The sequence below is a fragment of the Paramacrobiotus metropolitanus genome, unplaced genomic scaffold (genome assembly GCF_019649055.1).
Source record: "Paramacrobiotus metropolitanus isolate TYO unplaced genomic scaffold, Prichtersi_v1.0 Parri_scaffold0000017, whole genome shotgun sequence".
In the NCBI taxonomy this organism is placed as follows: Eukaryota; Metazoa; Tardigrada; class Eutardigrada; order Parachela; family Macrobiotidae; genus Paramacrobiotus; species Paramacrobiotus metropolitanus.
This window is the reverse complement of record NW_026570237.1, coordinates 228894-241592: the sequence shown is the minus strand read 5'-3', so window position 1 is coordinate 241592 and position 12699 is coordinate 228894. Positions and strand designations below refer to the sequence as shown.

General features: G+C 43.6%; 5 protein-coding genes across 5 annotated transcripts; all 5 read right to left on the bottom strand.

Moving 5' to 3' along the window:
- Positions 1-465: 465 nt before the first annotated feature.
- On the bottom strand, positions 466-1983 carry LOC129585530 (uncharacterized). The gene is made up of 3 exons (XM_055478245.1): positions 1313-1983; positions 1115-1228; positions 466-988 (listed from the first exon to the last, which is right to left on the bottom strand). The coding sequence occupies exons 1-3, from the start codon at positions 1828-1830 to the stop codon at positions 466-468; spliced, it is 1155 nt and encodes a 384-aa protein (XP_055334220.1). The 5' UTR covers positions 1831-1983.
- Positions 1984-2893: 910 nt separating this feature from the next.
- LOC129585595 (uncharacterized) lies at positions 2894-5317 on the bottom strand. The gene is made up of 4 exons (XM_055478338.1): positions 4550-5317; positions 4257-4460; positions 4101-4179; positions 2894-4026 (listed from the first exon to the last, which is right to left on the bottom strand). The coding sequence occupies exons 1-4, from the start codon at positions 5308-5310 to the stop codon at positions 3577-3579; spliced, it is 1494 nt and encodes a 497-aa protein (XP_055334313.1). The 5' UTR covers positions 5311-5317; the 3' UTR covers positions 2894-3576.
- Positions 5318-5725: 408 nt separating this feature from the next.
- Positions 5726-7478, bottom strand: LOC129585529 (uncharacterized). Its single transcript, XM_055478243.1, has 2 exons — positions 6202-7478; positions 5726-6113 (listed from the first exon to the last, which is right to left on the bottom strand). Exons 1-2 carry the CDS (start codon positions 7476-7478, stop codon positions 5726-5728), a joined length of 1665 nt encoding a protein of 554 aa, XP_055334218.1.
- On the bottom strand, positions 7008-10031 carry LOC129585596 (uncharacterized). Its single transcript, XM_055478339.1, has 3 exons — positions 9849-10031; positions 8532-9440; positions 7008-8460 (listed from the first exon to the last, which is right to left on the bottom strand). Exons 2-3 carry the CDS (start codon positions 9230-9232, stop codon positions 7983-7985), a joined length of 1179 nt encoding a protein of 392 aa, XP_055334314.1. The 5' UTR covers positions 9233-9440; positions 9849-10031; the 3' UTR covers positions 7008-7982.
- LOC129585528 (uncharacterized) lies at positions 9832-12494 on the bottom strand. Its single transcript, XM_055478242.1, has 5 exons — positions 12361-12494; positions 10700-10825; positions 10236-10616; positions 10038-10157; positions 9832-9972 (listed from the first exon to the last, which is right to left on the bottom strand). Exons 1-5 carry the CDS (start codon positions 12373-12375, stop codon positions 9832-9834), a joined length of 783 nt encoding a protein of 260 aa, XP_055334217.1. The 5' UTR covers positions 12376-12494.
- Positions 12495-12699: the final 205 nt, after the last annotated feature.

Genomic DNA, 12699 nt, shown 5'->3' with positions numbered 1-12699 from the left:
CATTGTCCACTACCTGCGCTCAACACTGCATGTTTTTTATAGTAATGCGATCAGTATGTCGCTTTTCCTATTCCTACATCATTCATAACCTATATCGAATTGATAATCAATTTCAAAACGACTTGATGGTTCGTAACTTTATTAATGACTTTTTCAATGCAAAAACACGTGTTTATAATTTTGAAGCATTCTACTAACAATTAAATTGCAATATTGCCTCGCAAAATCAAGGGAGGTGCGCGCACACACCTTTGGTTTTGCAGAGGCCTGCGTGGCAATTAAAATGACAAATCGACTTGGGGCCGCCAACGCGAATCAAAAATATTTACAAATAACATCAGTAATAAATGATTACGAATATACTGAAACTGATGATATAGCGATTAAAATTACCTAAACGAGCTAAGATGATTGCTTGAAAAACCAAACAGGCACACACCACACACATACACAGAAACATTCATACTAGTTCAGTTTGAACTGCTCCTTGAAACGCTGCAGCATTTCAGCACACAGTCGATCTCCGTGCATTACCAGAAATTCGTCCGGCTTGAAGTGGTACGCCTCCAGCAAGTTGCGTTCCGCATTATGATGCGAGTGCGCTGCTTCGTCAGCATAGCGGTACGGCAGTTGCTTGAGAAACAACCCCAGCAGACTCTTTTCCACATCCTTACAGACATAGCTTCGCATACGGTCCGTTAGTTGTATACGATCCGAGTAGCGGCATGCAGTATGGCCATCATGAGCTCCAGGTTGCAGCGGATCAGCAAAGGTATCCTCCATAAGGTGGCAAAGCTTGCATTCTTGCGTCAGGCGTTTGCAAAAGCGCTCCATCATAGGCCACGGTAGCTTCTCAAAAATATCCTGGTAGTCGGCTTGGCAGACTTGCATGGTAGGGTACCCGGATCGTCCCTTCAGCACCTCATACGTATGCTTAAGGATGGTTCCGTTGTCCAAAAGTTCACAGAACGCCGTCCAGTTCTTTTCACTACAATTGCAACAACCACAACAACCATAATAATAATATCAATAAGCTAAACGGTTATGAAATAACCAAAAAAATAAGTAAATTTGGGTATTAATTATGCTGCTATCACTAGAACACAACACTCACTTCATCGCAAGTCGTTTCTCACTGGGTGAGCCGATGACCACCTTTGTTCCCGGTTCTTTCAGGCTGTTTGCTTCAAGGTAAACCCGAATGTTGGCAATGGGTACTTCGTCAAGCCTGAGGAGAAGCAACCGCAGAAATATAATAATAATGTGCCATAGAAACAAAAGCACAAGGTTGTTATATGAATGACTTTCTTACCATCCCCAGTTAAAGAAGTAACCTCCGCCCAGGTCATGCATTGCCGTAATGGGTGTAGAGCCTTCGTCATAATTGATCAGTCTTTCCAGTTGTCCACACAGTTGTAAACCCATTAGTTTGGCAAACTGCTTCGCATCTAACTCGACATGCTTGGACGCTAAACTCGGAACCCACTGACCCTCCTGATTTTTATCAAACTCCCCAATAATGTATCGCAAACGGTTGTTCATCAAGTAAACTGCAATGAATTTTTCTCCTCCAAATTTAATTACCGGCCCACCTTCGTACTGAAATGCAACCTGCCCCTGGGTAAACCCACGCCGAGCTAAGCTAACTGCATCGGTTTTGGGCTTATACGAGTCCGCGGTGACCTTACGTTTCTTAGTACCAGTAATAGTTAATGCCCTAACAGGCTGAAGTGATGCCGGAATAGTCGACAACGATGGTGATGACGACAAGGCAGCCAAAAGGTCACTGTTATCACCTGATACACTATCTACGCTTCGCATTGCAGCCATTGCGGTGAAAATTTAAAAATACTCACAAATAACGGTAACACGCTACGATAACGCTTTAAACTCAAAGCAGACAAACAGAATAATGGACAACTAAATCAAAGTGGAGGCAGGAATACGCAAACTCTATGCACTAACATCAGAAACACGAGCCGACCTACTCATTTTATAGCCAACTAAATAGGTTAAAACAGCAGCATGTTTATTCTTGCTTTTGTTTTTAGTCATCGGGTGGACACCCTTTATACAATGCATCAGCTAAAGTACTAGCATTGTTTGCTTCCGTTATCTCGGGCATCGCCTCAAACTCACGTTGGTCAGACGAAAGTCCATAGAAAGCTCCATATAATGCGCCTGCCATGAACGTACGACCATCCGTGTCACCTCCAAGGGCAATGCAGCTCTGGACCATTCGCTTCCAAGGTGACATGATGTTATATCCAGACCACCACTGCAGGTTTCCACCCACGAATGCCATGACCATAGCCAGCGGAACAAAGTCCTGTGCGGCGCGCGAGTTAACATTCGGATACAGTCGGATAATGTCTGCCGGCGAACGCAGTACGCTATGGTTTACGTATAACGCATTGGCAGCTATCATGTTCTCTCCAAATGGTGGTTCGAGAGTTGAAGCATAATCCTCTAGCCGTTTCAAAAAGGTCGTCACTGAAGCTGTGCGGGCGCTATCACACGCTTCCTGTAAACCAAAGGCAAACAGCACAGCTCCATCAATCCCCAAACGATGCGCATGTGTGATGGCTACACACTTCTCGACTTCTCTCCGGAGGAAGCAACTAGGTTCGCGGCAGTAGTACAAAGCCACCGCTGCAGCCATCACTGCTCCGTGATACCCGTGAGAGCCCTGCCCACCGTGCGCACTTCTTGCAGGCCCACAAACGTAAGCTTCGTCATCTCGTCGAAGAGCAAAGTTGCTCTCGCTGCTTGTAGCATTCCATCGCCGATGAAACTCTTTCAATAAACGCTCCATGTGCTTACTACCCCCAAAGTAGTTGGATGATCCTAACGCTTTACCCAGTCCATCGGCTATATAGTCACGCTCGACTGTATAGCAACCTACAGTTACTTCGAGAACCACCAGAGCAACTGTTCCACTAAACCCACAACGCACATAACAAGGATCCTTGGCCACATCAGCACACCGCTCATGAACTTCTCTCAAGGTTGGTAAATGGCTTCTGTAGAAGGGTGTATTGAACAGACGACCAAAGCTGCTGGCAACAACACTCCCCACGAGGCAACCTTTTAACCTATCGTGCAATCCACCTTGCCAGTCACCTTGCCAGATAATGTGCTGAATGGCATCCATTGTTCCGGGCGATGGTGGTGGCGATGTCGATGTTGATGATAAACGAACATTTTCGGGTTCACATCCAGACATGTTCTATCGACTACTATATAAACTGCAGCAAAACTGACAAAACTTCAGTTGCACGTTTCGTTTTCCCTAACTGTTTCTTAGCTGTCTAAATTGCGTCCGTTTATATATCCTGCATTACCATGGACCCTGCTGAGGAAAGGCGTCGAGCGATATGCGTTGTCATTACGATTGCTTTTTTTGGTAGTCTGCTAGCACTTGTTCTGATTTTATCGGGCATTACTTTTGGAACCGTCACCACTTTTCTACCCTATCGGCCATCAGCCGCCGCCAGTATCGACGAAGCCAACACCACCCTGGACTTTACTTTCAATAACGACACAATGCCAACATTCAAGTTCATGATCAAAGGGCTATGGTACGTAACCGTATGGCACAGTAGTAAAGTCATCTAAGATGCGTCGTTTGTCGTACGTCTTTTTGAACCGCTTTGTCATAGGCACATCTTGGATTTCATATGTCCGTTTCTTCCGGCGAATAGTACTACCATATGTGACGGAAAGGGACTCGGGCTGAACGTTACCATGAGCGCTATCGGAGGCGGTCTCATCTTGGAGAGGTTGGGTTGCGATTTTCAACATCGAATCAAAATTCAACACCGTTCCTGTAAGTTTATTAATTTCAAATCCTTTGATTTTACAGACCTCCTGCCCAGATGCCGTAACGTAGCTGTAAGATTTTGGACCAGTACTACAGAAGCGCGTAATGAAGTCGTCCTCGGCCAGCTCATTACTTAACATCCCCAGAGTGGACCCGGTTTCAAACGGCTCATCACCTGGACGCTGAACAAAGATAATGCTGTCCTACAATTTAAAAACTATGTTTTTTCTCGTTTCTTCTAGTTTCATATGCTTTACGCTAATGCTTTAGCTCTTACCGTATCAAAGTATAGTAATCGCTCGCCAGCTCTTTGCATGAATTTCAATAAATGTAATCTTGCGTGTGCCGTTGTAAACCTGACAGCAAAAAATAAGTACAAGTCTAATTTACCTGATTTAAATGAAGCACTAAAACTGAAACTATTATCACTTACGCTGCTAGAACCACGTTCGTTTTCGGGTTAGTCGGAACCATAGCATCCTTCCTCGTGTACATTATTTGTACAACGTCATCCGAAAATACGTCATAATCATGGATTTCGAATTCTGAAGACGTTAAATAGTGCAGAAAATCCTTCACAGTGTTCACGAAAACTGTGCTGAGAAGGTTATTTCTCATTCCCAGCCGGCCCCAAAAGCTGTAAACACCATAGCATAAATTACTAATACTACAACTACTCTTAGTGTATGACCGACACCAAACAAACAAAAAAAATCAAGCACTAACCTGTTCAGGCACAACTTAGCGAGCTGCCGCAGTCCCGGATTCCAGCTTATTTTGGAACCGTCCAACCGGATGCCTTCCGTTTGGAAAAAGTGGTCCAGAAACGCATCTTGCTGCTCTGGAGTTTTAATATCAGCCGGCCAGCCAGAAGCTTGCACTTTAAGCGCCAGGAACAAATCAATATAATCAGCAAAAAAGCGCTCTCTGCTGTCGGGATAGTGCCATACTTCGTGAATTTCCATTAGTTCATAACCATTTTTCACGGCTTCTTGTAGTTCTAGTGTGCACCAAGTCCCCGTCAGAGCTCTTTGCTCCGGATCCTCGTGCGTGCAAACTTGCTGATTCTTTTCTTCAGCGCAGGTGCGGCATAACGTGAAAATCAGTTTATCGAAATGCGCCGGTAATATCGGTATCATCAGGTTGCGAGGCGGTAATATTTTGCAATGCATAATTCCGAAATAGTTATCCAAGGTTTTAAAATTATTAGTAATTCTTTTATGCTTGCCAACCGGATAGCGCTTGTTTTTATTGACATATGGATATTCGGATACAACATCCAAGTACATTATCTTCTCTCCAGGCTTGACCTTATAGTCTAACACTAGGGCATTTACTCGTCCTCCGAACAATGCTTTTCTCGGGTCAAGCGGTTCAACAATCCGTATGTTCTTTATAGCAGTAGCAAAATTAGCGTCGTTTTTAATGCGACTGTCATATTCACATTCCCAAACGCTCACAATATTGATTTTAAGCTTTTTCAACATTCCTTCGCGCCGTACGGTTCGCTCGTACAACTCACCCATTGTGGCGTCCTGATGCGGGTGGCGTGTACTTGGATTCGTGCATATTGGATGGCCATGGTGCACGCACCCATAAAATTCATATGCAGTTCGACTTTCCAGATGGTACCCATCAATGAATAATGCACCAATTTTGAATTCTCGCTCCAGTTCAATACCTTGGCTCTGACTTATACACTGTAACCATGAATTGGCTTTATTGGAGGATATTCTGTTGCTGGGCATACGAATAACCTCAACTTCCAAAGGCTTTAGCAGCCTGGACCTCCAAAAATAATGACAAACACTTGGAAGGGTTAAACCGGATTGAAAAATACATAGTCCATCCGTAATTTTGAAAAAAGTTCGCGCAGCTGCATTGCACAACAACGTAGCGTGGTCACGTCTTGGTGGCAATAGGCAGCCAGTTCCTTGTTGACGTCATACAATCCTCTTTTAAAGCTTTGTCTTCATTATAGAATTCCATAAATGCATGTTTTTCTTTATCGCTCATAAATCGGTAGTTGAACTTTTCAATGTCCGGATAGTCAATAACTGTGTTCCAAAATTGTGGTCGGTTCAGGACATGTGGAAATTTACCTTTAGTTTCCTCAACGGCGAATGATTTCGCCCAGTTGTCCAATGACAAAGGAACATAATTGAGCGTATCCCGAAAGTTAATGCCAAACTCCCGATCGCGCAGGTGCGTGATTTGGGAACCTTTCATGATAACGTCAGGCGCTTGACCTTTCTGAAGCAGCCATTTTAAAATAAAATAGCCATCGAACCTAGAAAGCCCACCACTTTATCCGTAAGCTGTATACTTTCAACGTATTTCATGTTGTGTGAAACAGAAGAAGAACTAAAATTTCTTACCCTCTAAAGTTATGTGCCAAACAAAAGAATCCAGCATGCTTTTCTTGGAAAATAAATTCACAGACATCGCCTGCAATGTCTTTGCCAATGTTGCTGATGTCCTCGGGAAATTGGCGGGTTTCAATGGGCTTTCCATCTTCTTGCACTTGTATTACACAAAAATTTGGGATGTGCTTTCCATTACCGTCGGGGTACGTCTCGAAATCAAAGTACATGAAACTAGCAGATTTGTGCTTGGCTAATACTTTGTCGTCAAGTTTCTCGGGTTTAATATAGCAGTCATGGTGCTCCGGTAATACATAACACAGGCAAACCGAACAATAAATTTCGCCGCATACATGGTCTGTCCCGTATCCTCGTTTCACGTTCGTCTTTATGAATGCTGAGCAATCTATGCAGACCTTGAATTTTTCGCAAATGCTTTTCTTTTTGTTATGGTTTGTGCTTTTCGCTGTCTTTGCAAGGTGGTGGTTAAAACACTCGTTGTTTCTAAAGCCCGTTCGATTGCATCCCGCACAGTATCGCGCAAAGTTTGCTTCGAGCTCACACCTTTCGCGCAAGCAAAGCTTGCAGGTATATTTACAGCGATGATCACCTTCGTGAGAGTACCCCTGATTACAATGAAAACACCATTTGCTTTTTTCGTACCACCCTTGAAGAGATGTTAAAACGTCAAAATGGTTGGCATAATACAATAGCATTAAGCGTTTTTCCCTGAATTCGCCAGCAAAGATAATGCTGTTAAGCTGTTCCAGTCCAACAATTATGATTTGATAATCGCTTAGTAACTTTTGAAAAGTCTCTACGTCGTCCAGGCTGTAGCGCCGCTCCGTCAGGCCTGCAGCTATTACCAGCTGTTTCGCCAATAATGTCTGCTGATCCTTATGCTGCTTTTCTGGGTGCTTATGTGCCCTGGTGTCACGTAGCGTTGAATACAGCTGCAGATCGTCATCTGCTAAGGCTTTAGCCGTTACTAGGGACCGTGGTAAACATAAATTATCGTCGTTCTTTATGCGCACGATAGACATCTTGTTTTTCAGTAGCCTTTTAACGCTTTCAGGAATCACTAGATTGTCATTACCTCCACCATCCGGCGTTTCTGTGTACTGGACTTCAATCCTGAAGCTTTCATCCAAGCGAAAGCTTGTTGAACTTTGCATCACCCGTTCCACGCGCGCCATGATACGATCCACAGTTAGTTCGTCCCGCCGCATTAACGGTGTCCAAATAGGAATCTTCTTTCGCAAATGATCGCTGTATAATTGCACGCGTACCATATACCAAGGCTGAATTTTGTCTACCAAAATTCTGTTAAGCAGTTCTTCAAAAATGCTTTCTATTACTCCACAGAGGCGTGAAAACGGAACATCAAACAACTCGGGCGCGATGCGGCACTGAAAAACCGCAAGTGCAGTTTTCCATTTCTGAGAATAAGTATCTGCTACCTGCTCAAGTAGCAGATTATCTTCTGAAATGCTAGGGATGCTACCTAAGCCATCTTCTTCTTCTTCTTCTTCGTGGTTGTCAGAATGCTCATCCATTTTTCGCTCAATAAACACAACTTGTAATGTGTACACAGCTAATGAACTCAAGAGACTCCTTCGAATTATGATTACCCTGCTGAATGACGTTCACGGCTTTATATACTTGTTATTCTTATTAAAATCGGTCAAGTTCTAACACGCCTTATCGACTAACAGCAAATCGTAAACAAGGGCTACCCACCACCCGCGAAAAAAAAAAGAAGAAAGCTAACAGAAGTCAAAGTTTGTGACCAAAGATTACAAAGCATAATCAAGCATACGTAAACTAGTTCCTTTGCCAAAACAAGATTTTGCGTCTATCAACAACCTTTGATGTGCCTGGTGACACAATTTACAGAAACAGTTAATCATACGTGGAAAAGCCATACCGCGTGCAGCTAGTAGTAAACGTAACATATAGTACCGAAATTCGTTGAGGTAGCCAATGTTCATATCGTCTCCACAAATACGCACTGCACTGTAGATTGAGAACGCGTCGTTGGATGTCACTTTGCGCATGATGCTCTCCACTGCATCGATCCCGCGGCAGTCCAGGCGTGTTAACCAGTACTCGCAGATTGTCCGCCAAACCGTACGTAGATGAGGCGTAGTCCTCAGATGGGGGAGTGGATCCTTGGAGGTCAGATGGAAAGTGTCCAGCAATTCCTCGGCGACATGGATGACATGGTGAGGCTGGTTTGCTCCACGAGCGAACAAAGCATTAAGCTTAAGATATCTACAACGTACAGAGCGATTAGTACAACGCAGCACGACTCTATGACTAAAGCTTAAAAGAATGATACATACGATTTCTCCGTTCTCATCCACCCGCACTCAAGGTACGACATGTCCGAGTGCACATATCCAGGAATAAGATGGCGGAATCCGTAGACATAGACGTCCTCCAACTCCAGCGTGTTTATCCATTCCACGGTCTCCAGAATCGCCCTAACACTCATGAAACCTCCCCTAACGGTGATATGGCGCAGCTCCGGTGCAACGTCCTGCAGAACCAGCAGTACCGTGCAGAAATGGTCGTGCATATGATTGATGTAGGCCCCGTTGCTTTCCCTCATGTCAAAGGTGATGCATTTCGTGCGGTTGGACACTACGCAAAACAGCTTCTTGCTAAAATTTCGAACTTCACAGTACAACCTGTCACACGGAGGATGGATGCCTTCATTGGTGTAGTTATCCACATCCGAAGCTTTGAAGATGACCTCGGGTTTGGAAGCTCGGGCAGCTATTTCTTCTTCTGCGTAGAAGTTGAACGCCGATGAAACCCGCTTCAGATGATATAAGTCAATGGGGGTCATCAAGGAAACGATGTACTTCATCGTGTCCTGCTGGTAAAATGGAAGCCCGCATCCATCCGGTTCGGTGTACTGTCGCAACCAGTTCCTGGTGGGTGTTGCCGACGTCCAGATGTCCCTGGCGCCTTGCGCTTCAAGACTGTCCGCTGCATTGCCGGCATACACCGTCTCCACGCCATCCCTCCATGTGCACATCGCACAACCAAGGTCGCCTGGTTCTCCGGCTGAATTGGGTCGCTTCCGGGGGGACGTGGCGTACCACTTCAGTACATCCTCCAACTGGTGATCGAAGCAGTGGGGAAAGCGGTTGGAAACTCTTGGGAGTTGGAAATCCTTGAACACCTCCTTCGGCACCGGTTGACATTCGGGACACGCCTCCGTAACAATCTGCGCTTCTTCGTCGCTGTCATGAACACACTTGCAATATTTACAAGGAGAACCTTCTAGTTGAATGCTACGCTTCATTGTAGTGACTTAATAAGCGAACGACTTACAAAAACTGGAAATGAGACGTTCGTGCGTTGCGTCGAGTGCTTTTATATACCTAGCTGTATAGCATTGCTAGCTTGCACTTGATTGGCTTGATACGGTATTGATTGTTAATTTTTTTTCTTCCCAGGGCTCTTCCCTTCATTATATTTACGTAGATATCTTGATTAAACGGACTACAATTACTTGGCATAACAGTTAGAACATTAGTCCAGAGTTTATTAGTCTGATGGCATCAGTATCATGCGGCTAGTATGTGGACTTTAATGTGTTATATCATGGTTTTCGCCACAACAATTATGCTACTAGACATCTAGCATACCAATCAATCCGTTTTCATAACCGTTGCTCCATTGATTCATTCTCTTAATTGTTTCCATCAAGGCTTCCTTGTACTCCGTGACCTTGTCAGCCTTGAACCCTGTTTCATGGAGTTCGATGAATTTCTGCATGACCTCGCGTCTTGGGTTCTTGCTTCCCTTCTTAAACAACCCAGGACGCAGCGTCTTGCGTAATTTCCTTTAACCTTGTCCGTTTGACTCATCAATCGCGCAAACATTGATTGCACTGGTGCTTGGCACAACGCTTGTGTTGTCATTTTCCTGAAGGATTTCAGATGGCGTTGCATCAGCTGCAAACAATGCGAACATAACAAATAATTAGTCCCAACGAGCTCATCATTGCAAAAGGTTACTTAACCGGGACGTACTTTGCCCAGTTCTTTGTCGTCCAAATCGGAATCCATATTAAAAGTGTCTGGCTGGAATATATCAAGGATGTCCACCTTCTTCTTTTTCTTCGCCGGTTTCTGTCCTGCCTTCCGGATCAACGGATCCGGTTCTCGTTCCACTGACCGACGGTACAGCTCTCGGTGTTCCGTTCGCTTACGCAGGACAGTGAGCAACAAGTCTCTTGACTTCTTCGGCTTCGTGGTTTGCGCTAGGGCTCTGGACGCCGCTTCCCTTAATTCATTCAGCCCTAGCTGGACTTCACGGAGTTCACGGGTGCATTCATCAATGGACTGTAGCACAGTGCGATGTACGGCGGCAGCTGCTTCTTCTACATGGCGATTCTCTTTAAACAGCGCAACCTGTACAGAACAAATGCATTTTGTTATCCATTGCGGTACAATACAGACCAATGTATTGTTCCTGATCGTATAGAAAATCGTACCGCTTTCTCGTACAGATACTGCTTAGCCTCTTCATCCAGTTTTTTAATCTTTTTCATCAGCTTTCTCCTCGTGGTCTGGGCATTGTCTTTACCGGCATGATAGAGCGTCTTCCACTCAGCCTTCACCTAGAAGACAACAATAATAGATGAGAAAATAAGCATGCCTGTATGCATAGGTAAATAATTTTATTCCTAATACGTCAGGTAAAAAATTTGCGTACCCATATGAGCAGCTTAATAATTTTTCGTACCAGGTAGTCCGTTGAAAAATTTGCGTGCCAATATAAGCAGCGTAATAATTTTTAGTACCAATTAGTCCGCTAAAAAATTTGCGTACGGGTATGCGCAGCTTAATAATTTTTAGTACCAGTTAGTCCGTTGAAAAATTTGCGTACCAATATAAGCAGCTGAATAATTTTTAGTACCAGTTACTCCGTTGAAAAATTTACGGGTCAACATAAGCAGCGTAATAATTTTTAGTACCAATTAGTCCGCTGAAAAATTTGCGTACGGGTATGCGCAGCTTAATAATTTTCAGTACCAGTTAGTCCGTTGAAAAATTTGCGTGCCAGTATAAGCAGCGTAATAATTTTTAGTACCAGGTACTCCGTTGAAAAATTTACGGGTCAACATAAGCAGCGTAATAATTTTCAGTACCAATTAGTCCGCTGAAAAATTTGCGTACGGGTATGCGCAGCTTAATAATTTTTAGTACCAGTTAGTCCGTTGAAAAATTTGCGTACCAGTATAAGCAGCTGAATAATTTTAGTACCAGTACCGTTGAAAAATTTACGTCAACATAAGCAGCGTAATAATTTTTAGTACCAGTTAGTCCGCTGAAAAATTTGCGTACGGGTATGCGCAGCTTAATAATTTTAGTACCAGTTAGTCCGTTGAAAAATTTGCATGCCAGTATAAGCAGCTGATTAATTTTATCCTCAATTAGTCCGCTGAAAAATTTACGGGTCAACATAAGCAGCGTAATAATTTCTAGTACCAATTAGTCCGCTGAAAAATTTACATACCGGTATAAACCGTTCAAAATTTTTATACCCGGTCGACCCGCTGAAAAATTTGCGTACTAGTACGCACAGCTGAAAAATTTACATACCGGTATAAGCTGTTCAAAAATTTTTATACCCGGTTGACCCGCTGAAATATTTGCGTACTAGTACGCACAGCTGAAAAATCTACATACCCGCATAAGCTGTTCAAAAATTTTTATACCCGGTTGACCCGCTGAAAAATTTGCGTACTAGTACGCACAGCTTAAAAATTTACATACCAGTATGTACGCTTCAATAATTTTTATACCCTGTCAGTCCGCTGCAAAATGTACCCATTAATATAAGCAGGTAAAATTTTAACGTATCGTTATCACGCTAAAATTTCCATCCTCATATGTTGGTTAAATTGAATTAGAATTGTCCAGTTACTCAGCTACAATTTACCGCAGGAACAGCAGCGCATAGTTGTACATACAACAATGTTATGGTAAAACATTACAGTATATACATAATGATAATGCATTAACGATGCAAGCATACAGCATACATAACTTACTGATATTTTATTCATACAACTATAGTACACAGCATAACAACAATTATTCAAGAGAGTACAGTGATTGCACTACAGTAATAATTAAAATGTTATCTCACCTCGTTTTGCGACATCTCTGTGTATGGCAAGCAGGAGTTCTATACGCGGGAACGGATGCTGGGTGTCCAGTGCGGTTTCCAGATTGACAGCCGAATGAATGCGTGGGTTCCTGTGCGCTACATGTGTATAATTACTGTGTGCGTGCTTGATGGAGTACCACAAGCACACACAGTACACGATCTGCCACGCTCAAATACAGAAAAAAGTGGTACGGGATCAAAGTCCCTTACCACGCCAGACAGTCATGCTGCGAGCACATTTTCTGACAGAGCGACATTTGTTTTGGTTTTTGTTAATGTGCTCGGCGGCCCTGCTCGCAAATCTGAAGGATATTATTG